Raw genomic sequence first — 24,162 nt, 5'->3', positions numbered from 1 at the left:
ACTAATGCAGCCATATGTCTTCTTCCTTAGATGCGGTCTTCTTTGCCACACACTAGATTGCTCCTGTCCACCCTGGTCCTGGGACTCTCAGGACCAGGTGAATCCCACAGTAGCTATTGCACTGCCAACAGCTGCTGAGCAGATGGGCGCTCTTTTCATACGTAAATGATCCTCACTGCCTGTAACACTTTGGGATAGGTGGTCTCCATGCAAAGGCTTTTCCTGAGCAGGTGAAAGTGAACTCTCCTTCATTGAGCTTGGATATGAGATGTTTCAAATGACAGCACTAGGACCCTAAAAATATAATCAAACACAGTTTAATACTATATAAATAACATTTCCACATAGTGGACTGCTGGTCCTGACAATTATGTTGAAAACTTAAAGACACCTGTCTGAGGTCCCATGCTATCACAAGAATCATTTGCTATTTTAGTACGTGACAGTGTTAGAAAGTTTAGAATGAAGTTACCTAGATATAGCGATTCTAAAACTAAGGCCTCTTTGACATTTATTTCTGGAAGATGGATGAGGTGACACATAGAATTGCCTCTTCTGTAGTTCATCATCAGATCCCAAGCAGTTTCTGTTTGGAACATTGTTAAATATGGGCAGAAAACAGTGTTGAAACAGAAAGGCTGATCTGGAACTCCCTATCTGGCCTCCCCTCCTGAGTGCTGGGGTTGCAAATGTGTACCCATCATGCCAGGCTTCATAATAGAAACTTAAGGACCTGTGGATACAGTTCTTTTCCTTAGTGTTTTTTTCTTCTGAATGCTTCAATTAAAAATTTTCAAGTAGTTTGTATTTAGTGTTTCAGATTTAGTTGATAAAAATGGTATGATAGATGCTTGCTAAGGAGTTAATATATTTTTTTGACCACTAGTCGTCAGTATTGAACCATCAATGATGAAGTGGTAGGCATTGTTTCTTCAAGTTCCAGGTCTATAGAAGATGGATTCCCTACAGAATACATACCCCAATTCTTAGTGTTTCTGGGAACTGTTCTTGACATGAGTTTTGCAACTAAAAACAATATAACTAACCATTTGCCATTTTAAAATCTAAATCTGAAGCTACGTTGCTGCACATTGTTGGAAAATTAAGTGACACCTAGACTATTGCATGTGGTCACCTGCTGCACGTAGCCTCGAGCTGGCTTGTTAGTGCTGCTTCTGTGCTCCATCTCCAGGGCCTCACTGTGTCCATGCTCCTTCAGGTCCCTTCTCCCGGACATTGTCTGTTTAATGCAGGAAAGCAGAAACCACCATTTGATATGAATTAATTTCATGTAATCCTTATTTCTTTCCACTTTTGAGCTTTCAGCAAGCATCTTAGGAATACTTTTATCCTAAGTTTTTATTCCACACAACCCTTTTCTTTTTTTTTTAAATTTTTTTATTAATTTATTCTTGTTACATCTCAATGGTTATCCCATCCCTTGTATCCTCCCATTCTTCCCTCCCTCCCATTTTCCCCTTATTCCCCTCCCCTATGACTGTTCCTGAGGGAGATTACCTCCCCCTGTATATGCTCATAGGGTATCAAGTCTCACAACCCTTTTCTTAATGTTATTCTTTGTCTCAATGACGGCCCCTAGTGCACCTAGTTCTCCATTTACCTATAGCCGAGAGATTGATAGTTTATTTTTTCCTTCAGCTAATCTCATTTCTCCTTGATAAACAGGCATAGTTTATTCTTACCGCATGTAATTAACTTATATTATTCAGATTCCTGAATTTTTTTTTCTTTCACATTCTGAAACAGGTGCTATTTATTGTTTGGGAATGGAGGAACAAATTATTTCTAATAGTCAATTGTCTATTTGTACTAAAGCTTTCAAGCCATGTTCAAGCTGGAAGATTCTTTATTCATTTGATGGACCTAGGATGGTTGGAAGAATACAGGCTTAGAGTGTGTGGCCTGCGAATGCAGTTCTGCAGCCTCACTGGCCACCCTCTGCTTGGATGGGGACCAGTCAGCCTTCCTCAGTGGCAGTGCCTGTGCAGACGCGGGGTCTGGAGCTCTGCTTTCCTGTTCTTCCCTCCTCTGACCTATGGACCTCAGAAGGTACTGGGTGCTATTTCTCTCTCTCTCTCTCTCTCTCTCTCTCTCTCTCTCTCTCTCTCTCTCTCTCTCTCTCTCTCATTCAAAGAAATAGCTCATACATCTTCTAAGAAAGATGGATAATCATCTTGATGACAAATAGTTGTACTTTTACGTGTTGAGAACTCTGAGTTTCCTTTGTCTTTGTTGTCTACTTTTCTTTCATTTTTCACAGCTTGTCAACTCTGATTTAAACATATTTTTGAAAGTTGGCTCTATATCTGCTTTTCGATAGCTAAAAACTGTCTCTGGTACTATCTTCTACTTGTGCAAACAGAGTAAGCTAATGGCCTCGGTCTCACCTGAGTCACCTGATGTCACGTTTTTCTTTTATCACAGTTGGAACAAATCTAAAGGCCTTCCATTAAAAGCCCCTTGTATCTGGTCTCTGATTTCTTTTCACTGCAATCTTGTGTTGTTCTCACTCTTGTTAACTGTAGGCCAAGTCCAGTGACCTTGGGCCATCCAAGTGGCTTAGTGGTCCAGGTACTTGGTGCAAAGTGGGATAATCTGAGTTTGATCTCCTGAACTCACATGGTGGATAGAGAGAATGGACTTTGCAAGTTGTCCTCTGATGTCAAGCCCCTGCTATGGCCCATGTATCCACAGGAAATTCAGAGGCATCATTGTCAGTCACATGGCCTTCTTGCCATTCTTGGGCATGTACTGCATGCATTTCCCGCCTTTGGACTTTTATAGACAAGAAGTTGATTTCTGAAACAGTTGCATAGCTTATGCACCCCTGTTCTTTAGACTTTATTTCAGAATGCCTTCATTAGTTATCCAAGAAAAATGCCTTTCTTCCCTTCTGAGTTTGTTATATTTATTCCTCTTTTCTTTAGCAACAACTTTTCCATTATTGCCACCCGTTTGTTTCCCTAACCAGGACATAGCCTTTGAGGGTGGCCCTTCATGGCTTCTGCTCATGGCCTTGTCTCTGCTCCTGTAACAGTGTCTGAGAAATAAATAATAAGGCCATGCTTGATGCTGTCGAATGCATGCAGGAAAGAGTGAGTGCTGTGCTCTGTGTCCTCAGAACACCACCAATAAGGCCTTCATTTGGCAAGCACTGTCATGTGCTATGTGCTGGGCGCTCTGCTGGCAGCCATGGGCTTAACATTATCTAGGACACTGCTTTGCTTTGGGTCCTCTTTAGGATTACTTTGTGCTTGAGAGGCTGGCTTTTTGCTGAGACTTCGTGATTTCCGGTCAGTGTGGGAGATGTTTTTATGGGTATGAGTTTTGCCTCCTTGCTTGCTTACTAGCATGTTGAGCACTTTCCCAGTCCATGGCTGAAATACTTAAATTCCGACTGACGTGGTTTTGATTCACACCACTGCTCTCTTATCACTTTACGTCATGTTAATTGTTTCTCTTGCTCTTCTGTATTTGTTCCGTATGGATTATTTTATTATTTTTCTTGGCAAAGAGGCAGCAAATGCTGTTCTCTGTAAGATATGTGAAAGAGTCATCAATGTCAGCATGCTGACAAAAAGGAAATGGATGGAAAACAATGATCACCCGTTACAGTGTTTGTCTTGTAAAGGCGTTTGAACACGCTTAGGCACAGCCTGCTCTGAGCAGCTCCCAGATAGGGTTTGTAGTCTTCCTCCTTAGTTCTTCCCTTATTTTCCTTTGTGTCCAGCTCGGTTTTCTTGGATTTTGATTATGTCTGATTACACAGAAGCAACACACACACACACACACACACACACACACACACACACACACACACACATCAGTGTAAAACAGCTCTCCCAGAGCTTCTGGGAGCAAAGTTGGGAGAGATTTTTGGATACTTTGGAATGAACTTTGGGATGGGTTTTCATTTCCATTCAGGGAAGCCTTGTGGTTCACACGCAGTCTTTGCAAGCCATTCGAATCCTGGGAAATGCTGCCTATGTTACAGTGGTCCATAGATAAGGACCTAGTATTGAAGAATGATTAAGACCTACGTTGGAGGTTTAGAGCTGTGTTGTGCAGGATAGAAACAGCAGCATGCTCATTGTTAGCTTTTGGAATCCTTAGAAAGTGTGAGATGGTGTGCAGTGTAAGCTGTCCCCAAACAACTGTTACCATTTTTTTATATAAGCAATACTTACAGCCAATCTTCTTAGGCTTTCAGGTTTTTTCTTTTTTTGTTGTTTTGTTTTATTTTCTTGAGACAAGGTTTCTCTGTGTAGCCCTGGCTATCCTGGAACTCACTCTGTAGACCAGGCTGGTCTCAAACTGAGATATCTGCTTGCCGCTGCCTCCCGAATGCTAGACTAAAGGCATGCACCACCACTCCGGGATAGGCTTTTACATTTTAAGAAAACATTACTGAACCTGTTAGTTATTAAATGCTTGTAGTGTAATTTCTGCTCCCTAACTCCCTCACTTCAATTGCCTTTCTCTAAAATCCTATAGTATATATTAATTTCTTCTTTTTAAGTAGTGAAAAAAGTGTATGTTTGTGTATGTCTGTGTATGTTTGTGGTATGTGTCTGTGTTTGTGCGTGTATATATGTCTCTATGTATGTATATGTGTTGTCTGTTCTTCTTTGTGTGTGTGTATGTCTGTGTGTTTGTGTCTGTGTATATGTCTGTGTGTATGTATGTGTCTGTGTTTGTGTGTATATGTCTGTGTGTTTTTATGTGTGTGTATGTCTATCTCTGTGTGTAGTACTTTGTCTAAGGTTGATTGGTTTGCATATAGCTCCTCCTTCCTACTGCATTAGGAATTATTCTTAATAGGATCCGATCATTCTTTTGATTGTTCATACCTTTGGGAGTTTGAAGCACTTCAGTTCTCTTTATTATGGCCTCACTCTGGCTTTAAGCACACCCCCCCCCCCCCCCCGCCAGCATATGTGTAGGTGTCCTGGTAAAGCCTCTTGTTTTTTAGACGTGTTGGAAGTTTATGTTATGGATACTCATTTCTACTGTGAGTTGAGTTCAGGACTGACGCATGCTTTGTGGTCATCCTACATATTACTAGCTCTCAAGGCATTGGTTAAATCACATGTACTTTGCTCTGGGCTCTTATTCCCCCTGTACCCCTTCTCATTATAAATTATGACAAATAAGGCTCGCAGGAGTGAGTCTCTGTGTGCCCTTTGTATGGAATAATATGCAGATCAGTGTTCAGTCTTGCTGATTCTGTGGTGATGATGACAAATGTCTTTTGCTGTTGTTGACTGAACATCTGCCTGACCATAGCCTGAGACTTTCTGTAAGTAGGATTTGTGTAATGTCTGGGTTATGCTTTTCTTAAAGAAGGGCAATGTTACTGTTTCCATTTTTCAGTGAATTTTTGCTAGGCCTTCTGTTTATAAAATCCTTTTCCATCATTATCAATTAATATTTATTGGGCAACTACTGAGTGCATAGTAATATTGTGCAAACAAAGAACACCCACTACAGATAGCTTTATTCATCCAGTCTGTCCTGTTTTATTTTTATTAGAAAATAGTAAAAACCAAAAATCCCCAAACCCAAAGGCATAAAATAACATTCTCTAACTGAACAATGAAAGATGTTGTATATTTACAGGCTTTCCCGTTCAAAGACATATGAACCTGGAGCAATTCTAATTTAAATTTTCATAATTATCTCTGGTCTTCTGTTTGTCAACAGTTCTAAGTCAGTGGTCCTGCTTAGAGAGTCAAGTGTAGTATCACATTGCTTTGGTTTCCTAATAAAACCACAGGTCTCTTTTTTTGAGAGCAAACTACTCAGAGAAAAACAGACCCTTTCTCTGCTAAGAGCATTTTGCCTTCTGATTTTGAAGGAAATCCTGAAAAGTACACTTGTTGGGCTCACATTTAACTTTACTTGCAAGGTTTTTTTTTTTTTTTTTATTAAGTAAAAGATTGCACAAAGATACAGTCTGTTCCAGTAAAAGCAGTGGTCTTTCAGGGAATAATGCTATTACCACTGCTGTTTTTGAATTAAAGACGTTGAGAGACGTGCATGACATTTCAGCACACCAGCTTCTTAAGCAGTACTGAAGCATTTGCTTTGCAGATTGGCAAGGTTGAAAACTCTGGAAGGCTGAAATTCTGACACTAGTCAGGAGGCCTTTTAGGCTTGAATTATTTTCATAGTCATGGTAGTGGAGTTTTGCTGACTCATCGCAGATCTCTGGCCTAGCCATGTGGCCTTTGGCTAAGGTGTTAGGGATAAAGATTATGGCTGTGGGGCACAGCAAGGGAAATTGGCATTCGTGGTGATTGAACTCATGACCTTGCTTGGCCTCATTGGATCCAGGTGCCCCAAACAGTAACTCTACTAATACATTCCAACTGGAGCTGAGACGTTTCCTGAAGTTTCCTTAGGGAAAGTAGGTCAGTGTAAGTTCTAATGGATCCTCCACAATATTCACTGTAAAACCTCTTGGATTCCCATCCCCCCCACCCCCATAGTCAGCACCTTAATCATACAAGAGGAGATAAAAAGATGGCATAGATGTCCGTTCTCAAAGCAAAACTTTAGACTTTATGTTTGAAACCCTTCGATAGCTGTATAGCTCATTGCTAAAGATTATAATTACTGTTAGATAATGTTTTATTTCTGATAACTTCCACTTAAGCACATGGAGTGGAGTCTGTCCATGACTATTAAAAACCAGTTCCTTGTGACTACTCATGTAATTGCCATTCCCGTCAGGAAAGCTAACAGGTTCACTGTCAGCAGGATTTTTTCTTTTTCCTCTTGAGACAGGGTCTCCCTATGTAGCCTGACAGGGTTGGAACTCACACTGGAGACAAGGCTGGCCTCAAACTCAAAGAGATCTGCCTGCCTCTGCCTCCCAGGTCCTGGGATTAAAGGCTTGTGCCACTGTGTCCTGCAGCTGTCAGGACTCTGAGCACTTCTTTACGCTGACACAGATGAGCTGTGTCACTGTGCCATGTGTAGGAGATCCCCTTGGGATTTCCTTCCTGAAGTCTGTCTTTTTCTTGCCAAACAGGGATTTTTGTTTGTTTTACTTGTAGCTTTTAATGTAGAATTTCCTGTCTTTGGTTATGGCTATAAAATAAATTGCTTTTTAACAATTTTTGTAAAATCTACCTAACTAACTTTGAGTCAGAAACTTATTTGTTTAGAGATTCAAAATATGAGTGTATTGTTTTTGTCTTGAAAGAAATTGCTCTTTTGGACATTGGTTTTTGTTGGCACAGATAATCTTCAACTGGATGGACTTAAAGGCTAAGATTTTCCATGACTTGAGCTAGTTCTCATGGGGAGCAATCTCTGACTTGACTTAGGAAAAAACAGCACTTGGAAATTCGTGGAACTCGATGACCTAAAAACCTCCATTACTTTAAGCAAATGACATTCAGAGCAGCAGTGTTGTCCTGAACCACAGAGTGCTTTCTTCAACATGTGTCTGGCCGTCTGTCTTCTGCTCCGTACTTCGGAGGTGTATTTAGATTTCTCCAGAGAATTTTGGAGCTAGCCACCAGATTGCCTTCTTGAAAAATAAAATCAGTTTCTATCATAATGCTTCATCAAACCTGTCTCTTTAATAACCTTTGTTTTTGACAGGGGTAAGCAAACATCCTCAGAGATGTTGTTGACATTTATAATATACATAAATATCAACTTCTACCTTTAATTTAATATATCATATGATCTAATTTGGTTCATAATCACATTATATTCTGCAAAGTTTAAGATATTTGTTCTCTGACTTTTATTTCATATATACATGGAGAATTTAAATATAAAAACAGAGGGAAAGCATCTATTTTATATTTCTCAGTGACATATCTTTGTTGTTACTGGAAAAAAAGTTTGAGCTGACTGTACCTTCAAGCAGAATGATTCTGTATCACGTTTCAGAAGAGCGTGGACTTGCTTTTTTCTGTTTCCTTTTTTAGTTTTGTGGGATTACAATAGAATCATTGCTATGCTCTTCCCCGTGACCATAGGAATGCACTGCACACCGCTGAGATAGGTCAGGGCGCGTGATGTTCACAGCTTCTCTCTGGGAGTTTCAGGGGCCCCGCCCATGGGGACGTTAGCATGTAGGCTTTAACTAAAGATGCTAGTGCCATTTTTATAACCAAGTTTGCTAGCCCGTTTGCAGCAGATACAAGGAGCCTGTAATTTCTATTTGTTCCACATATTTAAACGTGTCATCTATTAGCGCCGCTCGGTAAACATGTTCATTGTGAAAGATGCAGGAGTTTCTTCACACATTTTCTTCTCCCCTTTCCCCCCACTCATTAAAGGAAAGGTTGCATTCTTGGTAATTCGTAACAGTAAGTGCTTAGAATCATCTGCTTCTAAAGAACTGTAATAGTTCAGTATGCAATGTGTTTGTCCTTTGAATGGAAATAGGCCCACTTGGGGAATAAAGAAAAATTGTTGTTATTAAAGATTTAAATGTGCCCCAGGGGCCCTCTATTAAGGCTCTGCGGTATTCCTGTGATCTTAAAACTGTAAAAGACAATGTGAATTCTGGAGCAGGGCATGCCATAGCTTTATGGCCAAGCTGCTCTAAGAAAACCAAGCTTAAAAGGGCAGAACAACACAGTTACAGACATTCATCGGTGTATGATGCTGATGTGTTCTTTTCTTTTTATAATTGCTTTTGCTGGGTCAGTTTTAATGTAACTCTGAGATGCCTGTTGTAGTCAAATAGAAACAGAATCCAGTGTGGGTTTTGCCTCTTCAAAGAGAAAGTAGATGAGTTAACCCTTACAGTTAGTGCTTAAAGAAATAGCTCAACATTTTGATTTGTCCATTTGTGAAATGTTTCTCTTTCAGTGTTAATCTGTTTTTGGAACTTAAAGGTGTTTTAATCCAGAATGAATGGTATAGATTTTTCCTGCATTTTATGCCGAACCACGTAATATAGAAGAATGGCTTTAATTCCAGCTAGAATATTGCAGCTGGGCTGATGCGTCTGCTGCCTGCTGAAGCTGTGAAAGCTGAGAAATGTGATTGTGTTTCTTGCTATGCGCAAGTGGAGTCCTTTGCCGTGATGGCTCCTCAGTGCTGCCTCACATTTGCGCTTGTACTGAAACAATAGAATTTGAGGATCCTATTGGCTAAAATTTCTGAGACTTACATGTTCTTAGAGTAGAGATATTAAAAAAGAAAATTTAAATCAAGTTTTAGGCAGGAAGTGGAGTATAGCAGAAGAAAACTGTATTGTTTTTGAAAAGCATTATTGTAAAGAAATGGTTAGGTGCTGAAACTGGAAAGTGGATAAGAACAGAGGAGTACAAGATTATTTTATGTTCCTGCATATTTGAGAGAAATAGAAGGTTTTTTGGTCAAACCTATTCATACGGAAATTTGAATTAAAAAGATAGTTTTGACTTCTTAACTTGATTAAAGTTAAGATTATTGAGTTTTATCTAATACCAGTGGGGATGATAAGTATTTACATTGACTCCAAGATATGAGAAGTGGAGTAAATATCTATTTGTGTGAGAATGTTTCCAATATTGCCTATTAAGTGATAAATTCTTTCTTTACAGGACGGAAGGTGTTGGGATGGTTATGTATTTAGATGCTCAGAGTGGATAATGGGTGGAGACAGGTTGCTCTGCATACTGGAGGTGGACCTCGGAAGGCTGGGAAGTATTGTACGCCACAGAGAGACCAACATTCATAGTTGACAAGATAAAATGGAAGAGCCAAGAGAACTTAGAAAACAGACATGTGTGATGGGAATGTGATAAGTGTGTTCCACCCACTTTCTTACATAGTTTTATATCAATTCTAGATCACTCATTAATAATTTTGATATCAGTATGCCTTTTGGGGTTTTTATAAAGACTTCAAGATTTTATTAACTAGTGGATACAACTTGTGAGTAAACTTACTAGGTATCTGGATCGTGTTAGACTGTATGTTTTGATGGGCATTGGCAAAAAACAAAACAAACCAAACCAAAAGACTTAAGCAAATGCTATAATGAACTATGGATTTGGACTTGGGCTAAAATTCCTTGAACTTTTGTATTTGTGTAGCCTCAGTGTGTCCCCCACTACACCTATGATGACGCTTTTCACTCATTTAGCCACATTGTTTGATATGTTCTTCTTGGGGGCAAAGATTAATTTTCCCTTTGAAGTGGGTGTGACTGCTGACTGTCTTTTAACAAATACAATGCAGAATTGAGAGGGGACTAAATTATTGTTACAAAACTAGATGGACATCACCTTCCCTTAGCTCTAGCATCTGAAGGCAACCTTACTGTGAGTTGTGTTGACCCTACACTGTGGTGTAAGGAGAAGGATCTTTAACTGTACTATCCATTCCTTTCCCCAGCCACTGACAAATTTATACCTGAGCAGTAAACTGCAGAAATGCTGAGATCTTAAATGACAAGGGGAAATCATAAACAAACTGGCTACATGAGACTGTGGAAAGAAGTCAGCTAAATGCAGTATAGTGTGGAGCAGTTGTTGGAACAAAATGTGTATTTAGTGGAATTAGAAGCTGATGATTCTAGAATATGATATGATTATCTAATTTTGGTAAATGTAACAGTATGTTACATGTTAGTTTAGGGAAACTTTTTTTTTTTAACAATAGGCAAAATCTCTGAGTTATCTTAGTGATGCTTCTGTAAAGTTAGCACTGTTTTAAAGGAAAATATTTTAAACCAATTAAAGGTCTAGCAAGCCTGTGGACACTTTTAGTTCTAGCACTCTGGAGGCAGAGGCTGAAAATGTCTGAGTTCAAGACTAGACTGGTTGACATTGAGAGTTCCAGGACAACCAAGGCTACATAGTGGGACCCTCCCCCACCCCCGCCACATCAAAAACAAAACAAAACAGAAAACTAAAACCAATTAATTAGTTCTTTCCTTTACCTAAATAAAAGATAAAATTTATTTCTTACAAGTGGAAAAGGTTATTACCCTTTTGAGATAAACACAAAAGTAATTGCTTAGTTTTCATTGTCACTACAATGTTAAAAGTTTCTCAAGATGTATAACTCTATGCTTGAGAGAATATAGTAATGACAAAAGGTGAGAGGAAGGGCTGGAGAGAAGGATCAGTGATTAACACAGGTGTTGGCTTCCTAGAGCTGGTGTCATATTGCACACATTCGCCTGAACTCCAGCCCTAGTGTGTGTGTGTGGGGTCTCTGCAAACACCATGACCAGCAGAATGCCAATTCATGAGAGGCAAGAGGGGAGTCTGGTTCAGCATGACAGAGGCTGGTGTTGGTTCAAACCTTGAGAATCTGACACTGGATAGTTTATTTTAGGACTTTTTAAGCACACACAATTTGGAAAAGAGTTTCCTGGAGATAATTAAATTCTGTTTGCATAACAAATCATAAGACATGATTACATTGATACTCTTGTAAAATACAAGTGGCATCCTTCATAAAGATGGGTTCTGTAGATTAGCTAAGGAAGCAGGCCCTGGTAAACAATGCAGGTGATAAGGTCTGGGTGGCCTGTAGTACGACAGATTGATCAAGACAAACAGGCTCCAGATAAGAGTGGGGGAGCCGGTGTGCTCTGGCCATACAGAGGTCACCGGGCTAGTAACCAGCTCATTCCCAGCTTTCTGGGCAGAAAACAGGTTATACAACTCTCTCTCTCTCTTTGAAGAGACAGTCCTATGTGTTTACCATTCCTGGTTTCCATATCTGTGGGCACAAGTGTCCACATGCCTCTTATACCCCATAAGATCTGTTGTCCTCCTCCCTGGTCCCTGTTGGTGCCTGCACATACTCACCATAGACACAAACAAATTCATAATTAAAGATAAAATAAATCAAAGGTGGGAGAAAATTGCAAAGGCTGCTGCTATGTAAATGACCTAGCTGGCCAACTGAAAAGTAATGACAAATTATAAAGGATTATTTATTTATACAGCCAATAGCATGCTTTATACCATCTAATATTTGCCAGTTGTCTTAAAAATGCAGTGTGACTGGCAGACAAGGTCTTCATCTTCTTAAGACTTCGCTCTAACAAAAGGACAGCTTTTCTGTTACTCTTTGGAAATGTAGCCTCTTGGTAAATAAAAATTGTTTTTAAATAAGTAAAATCTTGAATGATTATTTTAAATGTCTTTAAATGCATCTAAATAAGTGTGTGTGTGTGTGTGTGTGTGTGTGTGTGTGTGTGTGTGTGTACTTGATCAAATGCTAAAGTAAGCAAACACTTGGGAAATGTTAGCATATCTTTCTTGTTTTTCTAGTCTTAAATGTTATAATTTTTCAAATTTAATTTTTGGAAATCATGGAAATGGAAGAAATGGATAAATTCCAGATGGTAAAGTGGAAAGTTTCTTCACTGGGGAATTTTGGGAGTTTGTTTTTACGTAAATTAAACTCAGAGTTGAAGCATGAGGTTAGGTCAAGTTTGTAACGCTCAGCAGCTGATGACTCTGCTTCTATCTGCAAGCCGAGGCCAGGAGGGGCCCAGCAGCACCGGAAGGTCCCTTCATCCTACACTGCTCCTCAGAGTGAGGGTGTCTTCTCAGTTTGACTTTGAAGTCAGCTTTGGAAAGGAATGGTTCCTGTGTCTGGGATGGTCTTGTTTGTTTGGAGTTGTTTATTCTCTTTGTCCTTTTCATGTTGTGGCTTCAGATGACCTTGCCTGGCCTGGACCAGCCCTCCGTGCAGGCTCACTTAGCGTGGTTTCTCATCCAGAAGTGGAGGCTGTTTATAGTTGGATGGAAGTTGTCAATTGCCTGAAGAAGTCATTTCCTAATCATCCTCTTTGTGCAAATGTCCACTCAGGTTTTTTAATCCCACAAAGAAGGTTAACAAAAGATAAAGGATTATCCCACATTGGAATGAAGTTATTGTGGAATTAGATGACTTAATATTTTATAGGAGCAATGTTGAAAAGGAATATGGGTGGAGTTTAGGAAAGATGTTTTCAAAAGGAGGGATATAATCAAAACACATGGTATAGAGATATGGAATTATTGTTTTACCTTTAAATTAAAAAGTATTTAAAATTTTGCAACAATTTTCTATATCACTTTTTACATTTTTCAGTTTCTCTGTCACACACTGACCTACACAAAAGCATACACAAACACATATGCACAGACACACACACTTATGCACAGACACATGCACATATGCACACACACACACACATGCACACACACACACATGCACACACACATACACATATCCACAGACATACACACTCATGCACAGACACACACATGCAAACAGAGAGAGAGAGAATGGGAGGAGAAAGAGATTGAAAAAGAGACCAAGGAATCATGAAAAGTAATGATGCCAATAATAATTTTCAGGTTTTTAAGATTGTGTTCATGAAAAATTTATAAACATCTATCAGCCAAAACTGAATATACTTTATATATGTGGAATTAAATATTGTTGCAAATTTCATTTGCCCTACAATAAAAACAAATATATTAAAATAATTTGCTAACTACTTGAAAGGCATTATGATTTTAATACTTTGTGTTCTTAGTAATTCAAAAATAGTCATTTTGAATGTTATTGCATTTTTCATATGACAAGCATTGATTTATATGTTTCATGAATATCAGCTGGTTTGTACCACAACTGTGTCAGATAGATCCTGGCATGATGGAGAAGGCAGAGCCATGCAGTGGTTAAGTGGCAGGCTGTCTGAGTCTCAGTTATCTCTGTCACTAACTAGACCAAGTTATTTAGTTCTTTGTGTCTCAATAATCTGATGATAAAATAAGCTTATTAGCGTGTAGGATTATCATGAAGATTATTATGACCTTTAAATATGTGTAATGTATTGAATAGATGTAAGATTTCCTAGACACATTGATCGCCCTCAAACTGTTTATTATTACACAGACTACTTCTCATTTTGACAAAGATTCTCTGCCTTTTTTACCTAGATGCCATTTTGCTACTTAGTGAGAGGAAAAGCTGTGGTGAAGGGAGTTCATTTCTTGGGTTGTGGGGCCATATGTATTTTATACCTGTGCACATTATTAGCTTACGGACAGTGCTTGACACACAGGAATTAGATCTAAGATGTGTTTGAACATGTAGGTTAATGAAATGGATTATGATAGCATATTTGCATCAAAGTTTATTTTAATTATGCTTACTTATTTCCTGCTGCTTCATTGGCAAAGACTCTAGGTTGTTTGCTTTTCCTCAGTTTGTGTGGCATTTACATATGCCTTGCTAAATGTAAGTGCTAAGTGGTCAAATCCATTTTTATTTGAACAGATGCCATTTACATATTACGAAAGTCTGTTTTCAGCTCTTTCCTCTTGTTTAAGTTTCTTTTTTTTTTTGATATAGAAACAAACACAAGGAAACATTTTTGTGGTTAGCGGTTGAAAGAGTTTCCTTTAAGCTTCTTTTATCACTAAAGACGGGGAAACTAGATAAGAATCTACGTATTTTCCAGATAGTGTAGAGTTCTTAATGGTTTGTCATGTTCTGTGTAAATGTCATCCTCATAATGGTGATGCAATGGGCATATTTTTTTCTCATGGGCTGTGTGTTTTTAGAACCTGAAAAACTAGTGACTAGTTTATGGCTTTGTGTCCAAATCCAGCAAATCATGTAACCCTTTATGGTGGTTTGAATAAGAATGGCCCCCACAAGCTCTTATATTTTAATATTTTAACAATTAGTCACCAGAGAGTGAGTGGGAGTGTTAGAAAGGATTAGAAGGTTTAGGAGGTGTGGCCTTGTTGCCAGGCCTCTCTTTCTCTTTGTAGGATTTCTATCAGGATGCATTTCTCAGCCACATCTCCAGCTCCACGTGTACCACCCTGCTCTCTGCCATTATAATAACTAAGCCTTTTGAGACTGAAAGCAACTCCCAGTTAAATGCTTCCTTTTTTTTTTTTTTTTTAAAGATTTTATTTATTTTGTATACAGTATGATCAGATCACATTATAGATGGTTGTGAGCCACCATGTGGTTGCTGGGAATTGAACTCAGGACCTCTGGAAGAGCAGTCAGTGCTCTTAACCACTGAGCCATCTCTCCAGCCCCCTAAATGCTTCCTTTTTAAACAGTTGCCTTCGTCATGGTGTCTGTTCACAGAAGCAGAACAATAAGACAACCTTCAGTGTGATTCCTTTGATGTGCAGTAAACTTTGTTTCCCAATTGTTAGCAGTCTAGCTTCTCTGTGTAATAAATTTCCCAAAGATGAAGAAGGTGAAACTAGTGAAAATGGTTTGAAAGATCAGGAACTTGTTTGTATTTGATTTTCACTGAAGTGTTGCTAGGGCTTCTATGAATGAACAGGCTGGAATTTCTTTGCTGATTTTGTGCAATTCAATATTTTCCTGGGCCCATTCCGCAATGAATCCTAGGGGTAGCTTTGAGCTCTGTGCATATTCTAGGATAGTACATTGCTCTCATTTGCTTTCATTGTAGGCACTGAAGAAACAAGAAACTAAAGCAGATGAAAATGAGGACATGATGAAAAACAAGCTGCGACAAACTGAAACTGAGAAGAGCCAAGTAAGCCCTTGAAATTTATCCCTTGAGCAGCATGGGAGTTGGGAGCCACTGATACTTGTTGAACACCGTGAAAAATGAACACAGAGGTGACTTCATGTTGTGAAGTGAGGTGGCTGGTGACTCTACCTTCACTCTTGAAATCACACTCAGGTCATTTGTTCCCACATTATCTTGGACTTTCTCCTTTCTGAGAGGTGAATACACTCTCTCTTTACTTGCTGAAAGCACTGAAAAAACTTGACTGTTGCAGGTTAGTTAGGAAAGATCTACTGTGTAAAGACTAGACATTTTGTATGTATTCATTTTCTTTATAATAGGCATAGTTAGCAGCCCAGGTTTGAAAGTGTGCTCTGTCTCAGTCACTGTTCTATTGCTGTGAAGAGACACAATGACCAAGGCAGCTCCTGTAAAAGGAAGCATTTTGCTAGGGACTTGTTCATAATTTTAGAGGTTTATCTCACTATCATCATGACAGGAAGCATGGTGGCATGTAGGCACAGACACTGCCTTATCTTGGTAGCCTGCTTAAACTTTCTCTGAATGCCACCAGGCCTCCCCACCAAGGGGAAGTGGTCAAATATAGGGCACCAGAGTTCGTGTCAGAGTCAGTCCCCACTCGCCACTCTACTGTGGAGAATGTCCTGTCCATTGGCCAGATCTGAGTAGGGGTTCGATGTTTACTGCTTGTATTGTCCTTGGTTGGTGCAGTAGTTTGAGCAGAACCCCCTGGGCCTAGATCCGCCTGTCCTGATGTTATTCTTGTAGGTTTCTAGGTCCCTCTGGGTCCTTCTATTTCCCCATCTCCTATACTTCTCTCACCTAGAGTCCCAATATCTATCCCAGTCTCCTGGTAAGTGAAGACTTTCATGGGACATGCCTCTTGGGCTAGTGCCCACTTATAAGTGAGTATATATCATGTGAATCTTTCTGCTTCTGGGTTAACTCACTCAGTATGATCATTTCTAGTTCCATCCATTTGTCCACAAATTTCTTGATTTCCTTGTTTTTAATAGCTGACTACCATTCTGTAGTGTAAATGTACCACAGTTTTTTTTTTTTTTTAAAGATTTATTTATTTATTTATTTATTTATTTATTATGTATACAGCACTCTGCCTGCATTGACACCTGCAGGCCAGAAGAGGGAATCATATCACATTACAGATGGTTGTGAGCCACCATGTGGTTGCTGGGAATTGAACTCAGACCCTCTGGAAGAGCAGTCAAGGCTCTTAACCTCTGAGCCATATTTCCAGCCCTGTATCACAGTTTCTTTATCCATTCCTTGACTGTGGGAAATTTAGGTTGTTTCCAGGTTTTGGCTATTATGAATAAGGCTGCTATGAACATGGTTGAGCATATGTCTTTAAAGAATTATTATATAAATGGATAAAAAATATTTTGGTGACTGGAAAGGTGGGTCAGTAAAGTGCTTGCCACACAAACAGAAGGGCCCAAACTCATACCTGGAAGGCCCAACTTTAGCATGATGGTGCACCCTAGTAATCCCAGTGCTGGAGATGTAGAGGCAGGAGGATCTTACAGTCATGCTGGCCAGCCAATCTACCTGGATGGAGAGCTCTGGGGTCAGTGAGAGGCCTTGTCTCTAAAACCAAAGTGGCAAGTGGTTATACTTTGTATGTAGTTACCAATGAATATCAAACCATGAATGAACAGTAGTCAAAGCCACAGTGGTTCTACAGGTCTCACTTTGTGTGCAGCTGTCTGTGTATTTGTGTGCATGTGAATACTTTCAGCCATTTTGATAGTCTATAAATGCCTATTGCCTGAGACCAAGGGTCCCTCAAGCTCCTTGCCATGCACATCTGCTGTCCATACAGCTGTTGTAAGGCGATAGTTTGTTTACTGAGATGATTATTTACAATAACTTATACATATAAAGCATTTAAATTCATCTCAATACAAATTTTTAATATTACCTTATGTTTTAAAATGTAAACAAGTATAGCATATATAAACTACATTAAAAAAAAAGAACATCAGAATAATTTATTTTCCATTTTATTGCATTCTTCAATTTGAAGTATGTAGGTATTTTCCACTGGTATTTACCAAGCATCAATATTCTTTCTTTATTTGTTAGCATCAATATTATTAATGAAAATTTAAATATCTTTTTTGAATTGAGAAGTTTAAATTCACATTTTGTGTATTAGGGATGAATATAAAAAAGTCAGGCTAGATAACTGAATTATTAGGTCTCTTTGAATTATTAGATCTCTGTTCTTTCTGTTCCAGTTTAGTAAAGCTGACTGTACTTGTCCAAGAAAATACTGTTTTTTTTTTAAGAACTGGATGGGGATCTCAAGAATCTAGTAAAAATGAGAGATGAATTAGGCCCAGGGTTGGGGTAGGAGGTTGGGATCAGAGAGGAGGTGAAGCCAATTAGATCTCAGACCTTTGGAGGGCTCTGTGTAATTACCTTTATGTGAGATAACTAACGTAATATTAATGGAAGTTAAATTTGTGTTTATGGTGAAATAGCCATCGGACCCATCTCCTGGAAATGATTTTGCTATTTTCCCTTTAAATTGTGGCCCATTGGACATGTTTCGTCATTGGGCCCAGTAATGTTATACCTCACTTGACATGCTTTTATCTTGTTGAAACTCCAGCTGGAACAGGAATTGGAGCTCTCACGCAGGCTGCTGAATCAGTCTGAAGGCAGCAGGGAGACACTTTTGCATCAGGTGAGTCTATCGAACTAAGACAGTCTGCTGTTTTATTAAATCTGGATTGAGTCTCCTCTCTCAAATGTCTTTGTGAGAGAGAGAAAAAAAGCTAGATCTAGAACTTGTCCCCTAGGGCATGTATGTTAGTGCAGAATGCATCTAGGCAGATTCAGAGAGCTGGCAGAAAAGCCAGACCCAGTTTCCGCTGTGACAATGTATTTTGCTGACTGCTGTTCCGACTCACTACTTATCTTTCTCAGCAGAACAGTGCACAAGTACACTGGATGTGTAAGATAAGACTTCCCAGGAGCTTAATTATATTCAAGGAGGCACTGGAGAATAGGGAGGAAAGAAAATATATTGTACAGACTTTTGCATGTTTAAGTTACTTTGAACACATCACTGCCTTTGCTCTTGTTTTCAAGATGCTGCTTGGCTCCTTTTAACCAGAGCTGAGGCTTGCTCTTTAGGTATAATGTTTTGTAGTCCATTTGCCCTTATAGCAGTTGGGGGCTTCTGATATCTAAAGTCGCATAACTTTAAATGGTCATTTTACATGCACTGGATAAGGCAGGATGTGTTTCTAAGTGCCTCTTTCTAGTGTTTACTAAGTCAGAACATGCCTCCTGTTTGGCATTGAGGTTTCATATCTCAACTACATGATAAGCTCTGCAGGCCAGGGTTTCTGTGTACTCTGCATCCTCACAGTGGTACTGAAAATGCACCATGGCACCTTCTTTGCAGAGCTTTTAAAACACTCATATGACTTTGTTCTGTGGGCAGTGGTCATGTGGAACTAATGTGGCAGAATTAAGAATTTGTTTTTCTGGATGTTAGTATTTAATTCCATGCATTGGTGTTCTACCCACATATATGTCTGTTTGAGAGCATCGCATTCCCCGGAACTGGAGTTACAGTTGTGAGCTGCCATGTGGGTGCTGGGAATTGAACCAGGGTCCTTTTGGAAGAACGGCCAGTGCTCTTAACCATCTCTCCAGCCCCAGATATCTTATCTTTTAAAGTTTCGATTTGTAATCTTTAATTTCAGTTTTTGATGCAGGTCACTGCGATGTTAGTCAAATTGTTTTTCCATTGCCATCTTAACTATGGTTGTTAGGGATATATTTGTTATATGGTAGAAAATTTGCCAGTCTCTCTGTATACATATCAAGATGAATAAGGCAGCCCACGGCTTCAGCAGTTTACAGGTCAGTGGTCTCCTGCTTTTCTGAGGACTATTTTGGTATCATAATGTGCTAAGTTATGATCCCTTCATTTGATGTTAGTCACCAGCAGAGCATGTTCCATGAAAGAAAACAAGTGAGGATAGAGAAATAGTTTAGAGGTGAATAGTAGGAGTGGAGTGGTCTGAGCCAGACATGACAGCACGTGCCTGTAATTTCAGAACTCAGGAGGCTGAGGCAGGATTGCTGCAAGAAGCTAACCTTGAATACATAAGAAAAGCCTATCTGAAAATGAAATTCAAAAAAATTAAAATGTAGTTAGATTATTGTCTTAGTTAGTGTTCTGTTATTGCTGGGTAGAGACACCAAGACCACAACAGGTCTTATAAAGGAAGACATTTAATTGGGGTTTGCTCATTTTTTCCCCCCAGAGGTTTATTTCATTGTCATCATGGCGGGGAGCATGGCAGCATGCAAGCAGACATGGTGCTGGAGAAGCAGACATGAGAGTTCTAACTAGAGATTAAAGGGCAACTGGAAGAGAGAGACACTTGGCCTGGCTTGAGAATTTTAAACCCCAAAGCTTACCCCTAGTGGCACATTTGTTTCAAAAGGCCATACCCACCCTAACAAGACCACTTGTCCTAATGCTACTCCCTTAGCATTCAAATATATGAGCTGTGGGGCCATTCTTATTTAAAACACCACAGGTAGGATGTTGCTCCCTGGTCACACTCCTGCCTAAAAAAGATTCTAGGTTAGGGCTGGAGAGATGGCTCAGCTGTTAAGAGTGCTCTCTGTACCTCCAAAGGTCCTGAGTTCAATTCCCGGAAGCCACATGGTGGCTTATAATCATTTATTTTGGGATCTGATATCCTCTTTGTGCAGGTGTACATAGATACAAGTCTTAAGGGAAAAACAAATGGTTCTGGGTTAAATTCCCAGAACTAGAAAGGAAAAACTAAGAGGTGTTGAAGTTGTTTGTCACACAGGCAAGGAAAAGACATTTCTTGTGAAAGTTATAGAATAATGAAAACATGGTGGGATGGAACTCTGTTCCACTATGTGTGGGACAGTGAGGGCATTAAGCTGGCTCTAGCTTGTACTACAATGGCCTATTAGAAGTGGGTGTTTCCCTAGACAGTCTCTAAGTTTATTTGAAAATTGCTAACAGTTTGATTTTTGACTAAAATTGCTTGTAGGTGGAAGAACTACGTACACAACTTACCAAAGCAGAAGGTGACCGGAAGGGCTTGCAGCACCAGGTGTCTTACATGTCCAGGCAGCAGTCAAGCCACCAGGATGATCAGGTTGATGACTGGAGGTTTAGAAGAGGTATAATGCTGGATGCTGGATGTGGCTTCCCATCCCCAGAGGTGCACTCCTCATGTCATGCTTAATTCATCTTTTCACATTTCTTTTTTATTGTTTCTTTTTTTTTAAAATATATCATACTAATTTATTCATATTACATCTCAGTTGTTATCCCATCCCTTGAATCCTCCCATTCCTCCCTCCCTCCCATTTCCCCCTACTCCCGTCTCCTATGACTGTGACTAAGGGGGACCTCCTCCCCCTGGATATGCTCATAGGTTATCAAGTCTCTTCTTGGTAGCCTCTTCTGGGTAGGGGTTCGAAGTTTACTGCACGTATTGTCCTTGGCTGGTGCCATAGTTTGAGCAGGATCCCTGGGCCCAGATCCGCCCGTCATAATGTTCTTCTTGTAGGTTTCTAGGACCCTCTGGATCCTTCTATTTCCCCATTCTCCCATGCTTCTCTTACCTAGAGTCCCAATAGGATGTTCTCCCCTCTGTCCCACTTTCCTGGTAAGTGAAGACTTTCATGGGACATGCCTCTTGGGCTAGTGTCCAGATATAAGTGAGTATATACTATTTGACTCTTTCTGCTTCTGGGTGAACTCACTCATTATGATCCTTTCTAGTTCCATCCATTTGTCCACAAATTTCGGGAATTCCTTGTTTTTAATAGCTGAGTAGTATTCCATAGTTTAAACGTACCACAGTTTCTTTATCCATTCTTTTACTGAGGGACACTTAGGCTGTTTCTATGATCTGGCTATTATGAATAAGGCTGCTATGAACAGTTGAGCAAATGTTCTTGTTGTGTGCTGGAGAATCTTCTGGGTATATTCCAAGGAGTGGAATAGCTGGGCCTTGAGGAAGCCTTATTCCCAGTTTTCTGAGATAGGTCCAGATAGATTTCCAAAGTGGCTGTACTAGTTTGCATTTAGGGACTCTGGTCCCAAACCAGGCACTGAGTTCAGCTGGGGACTCTGGGCCCAAACCATGCACTGAGTTCAGCTAGGGTCTTGGGGCCCAAATCTTACAAGGGGCCCCTCTCCCACAGCAATTCTCGCCAGTCACCACACCAATCGCCTCTGCTGGAGGGTTTTCAGCTACAAACCTTAGCTGCTGCCACTGCTGCTCTGGTCCGAGAACATCCATGCTCCTCCCGTGTGCCTCTTTTCACATTTCTTAGTCATCTATAAGCTTTCCAAACAAGATGGCCATGTTTTTAAATCTAATTTGAATATCTCTTCTGCTTGGCTTCTGAACCCATTTCCCTTGTCAGGCCTGCTTGTCTCATGGGCGTTGTCTATGAAAGCCAACAGTTGTGATGAAGTTTTCAGTTTCTCTCTTCTCTTCCTTATGTGTGTGGCTTTGTCTTTTAAGTTACAGATATGCAGGTTCTGTCCTGCTCGTAGTCAAATCCAGAGGCATCTTCATTACTTACCTCATCTGTCTGACTCCGTCCCCTCCCCGCCACCCTAAGACAGCGCTTGTGTGTGTGTGTGTGTGTGTGTGTGTGTGTAGTCTTGCTGTCCTAGACTCACTTTGTAGACCAAGCTGGCCTCATAGAGATCTGCCCGCCTCTGCCTCACTGAGCTCTGGGATTACAGGTGGGCGTCACCATGCCCAGCTCCATTTCTAGTTCTTAAACCTCTTCCACTGATATTTAGGCCTCCAAATCTTCCTTGTTCTTCTGCCGTAGCTGTACCTCTGCTCATGCTCAGTCTTCAGAGGTTGATTTTGCCTAGTATTCTCTTAATGGCTTCTCTTACTTAGTATTTGTCCAGAGGAGCTACTTAATCCTAGGCTTCTGATGTCACCTGCTAAGAACCACCCTAGTCTGTTCCTACCCAGTCTCGTGACTTCAGCCCAGCAGGTGGAGTTGCTTGATTGTTCTTTCAATGTGTGCATCCATAGGATGTGCTGTCATCAGGTTTACAACTGGACCCATCCTCTCTGCAAAGCACGGTTTTCTAATGCCTTTGGAATTGTTTCCTCCGCTACTATGTACGCACATGACAGCACTCTCCATAGCTCTGTGAATGTGAAGTGTGTCTTGTGACAAGGTGCTGACTGTGCCGTATCTAGAGGTGGTTTTAATTTACTCTAGAATCCTCTAGCTCTAAATGATGATTGAAAAGCAAAACAGTGTCAGGGAACCACTAGAGCAAGAGAAGTTTGCTATTTCCTGGCCTTTTGCTTTTTCCCTTCCTTCCTTTTCCTTCCTTCCTTCTTTCCTTCCTTCCTTCCTTCCTTCTTTTTTCTGGAATTCTCAATAATATTTTATCAGTGGCTGAAAAGCTGGAAAGCTCTTGCTGGTATTTGACACATAGCATATTGCTATTACCCATCTTCATGTGTTCATGTAACAAATATTTTTGGAAACTGTGTTGTCAACCCTGGAAGGAAGTATCTGTCCCCGTTTACATTGCCGAGTTGGCTTTGTGCAGACATTGACAGCAAACATTAAAATTTTCTTCATTTGTACACGACACTGTATTGTATAAATAAGTTCTTGTTGAAATTAACTTTTTTCTAAATAAAAAGCCAAAACAGGCCTTTTCTCCTTCTTGATAGATGGTTTCATTCCCCATTCCAAATACTTCAGCATAAAACACAAAGTAACACCTGAATTATTTCTTTTCCCTACTCATTAATCAGTCCCTGCCTCCTGTCTGTCATGTCTCTGTCCTCATCTCTCTGTTTTTCTTTCTTATTGTGGGAGAAGGTCATCCTTTCTAGGTTTGGCTAGCCTTGCAGTTGGGGTCATTTGCTGTCTTCTCTGGCTATTGGGATTACAGTCACGTGTCATTACATGGCTTCTGCTAGCTCTCAAATCCATCACCTCTTTTTTCTTATTCCGTCACCCCAGCTTTGACATGTGTCAGCTCACCCGTCCTCCATTTTAACTTGCTTTTCTCTGCTCTGGCTCCACTACAATCTCTCTTTTATATTGCTGCTCACCGCACCCTTCTAAGTCAAGAGTTGTTCATTTTGTTATCTTTGCCAAAACTTCTCACTACAGTATGTTGGATTCTTACCATATAAAAGGTACTCGCTGTACATTGTTGTTTTGCAAACAAACAAACAAACAAACAAACAAAATCCCAATAGTTAGATTTTTACCAAGAAAGACTTAGGAGCCAGATGCTAGCTCAGAGAGGCAGAGCAAGTACACAGTTGACCTTCCTACTCAGCTGAAGGAAAAAGTCCCTTCCTACTCAGCTCACATCTCCCAGAAGGGAAAAGCTCATCCTGCTCAGCTTACATCCTAGAAGGAAAAAGCCCTTTCTATTTCTCCATGCTGCTCAACTCAGTGCTCCTCCTTTCTATTTCCCGTGTGTCTCTCTATCTGTCCTCTGGACTTCCTCTTACTCTCTATTGTTTTTTCACATGTTCACTTCCTGTCAATCTGGTTGATTGCTCTGCCTCTTGATTTAGGGT

General features: G+C 40.1%; 1 protein-coding gene across 1 annotated transcript in view; it reads left to right on the top strand.

Annotated features, from left to right (window-relative positions):
- Cep128 (centrosomal protein 128) overlaps positions 1 to 24,162 on the top strand; it is a 362,133-nt gene that overhangs the window by 49,051 nt on the left and 288,920 nt on the right. Inside the window, exons 9-11 of the mRNA XM_051150095.1 lie at positions 15,446 to 15,532; positions 18,168 to 18,242; positions 20,611 to 20,743. Coding sequence (XP_051006052.1) covers positions 15,446 to 15,532; positions 18,168 to 18,242; positions 20,611 to 20,743 — 295 coding nt within the window. The remainder of the gene's footprint in view (positions 1 to 15,445; positions 15,533 to 18,167; positions 18,243 to 20,610; positions 20,744 to 24,162) is intronic.

Source organism: Acomys russatus, chromosome 1, assembly GCF_903995435.1.
Source record: "Acomys russatus chromosome 1, mAcoRus1.1, whole genome shotgun sequence".
Taxonomy (NCBI): Eukaryota; Metazoa; Chordata; class Mammalia; order Rodentia; family Muridae; genus Acomys; species Acomys russatus.
The sequence above is the reverse complement of the archived record's forward strand: the minus strand, read 5'-3'. Positions and strand labels throughout refer to the sequence as shown.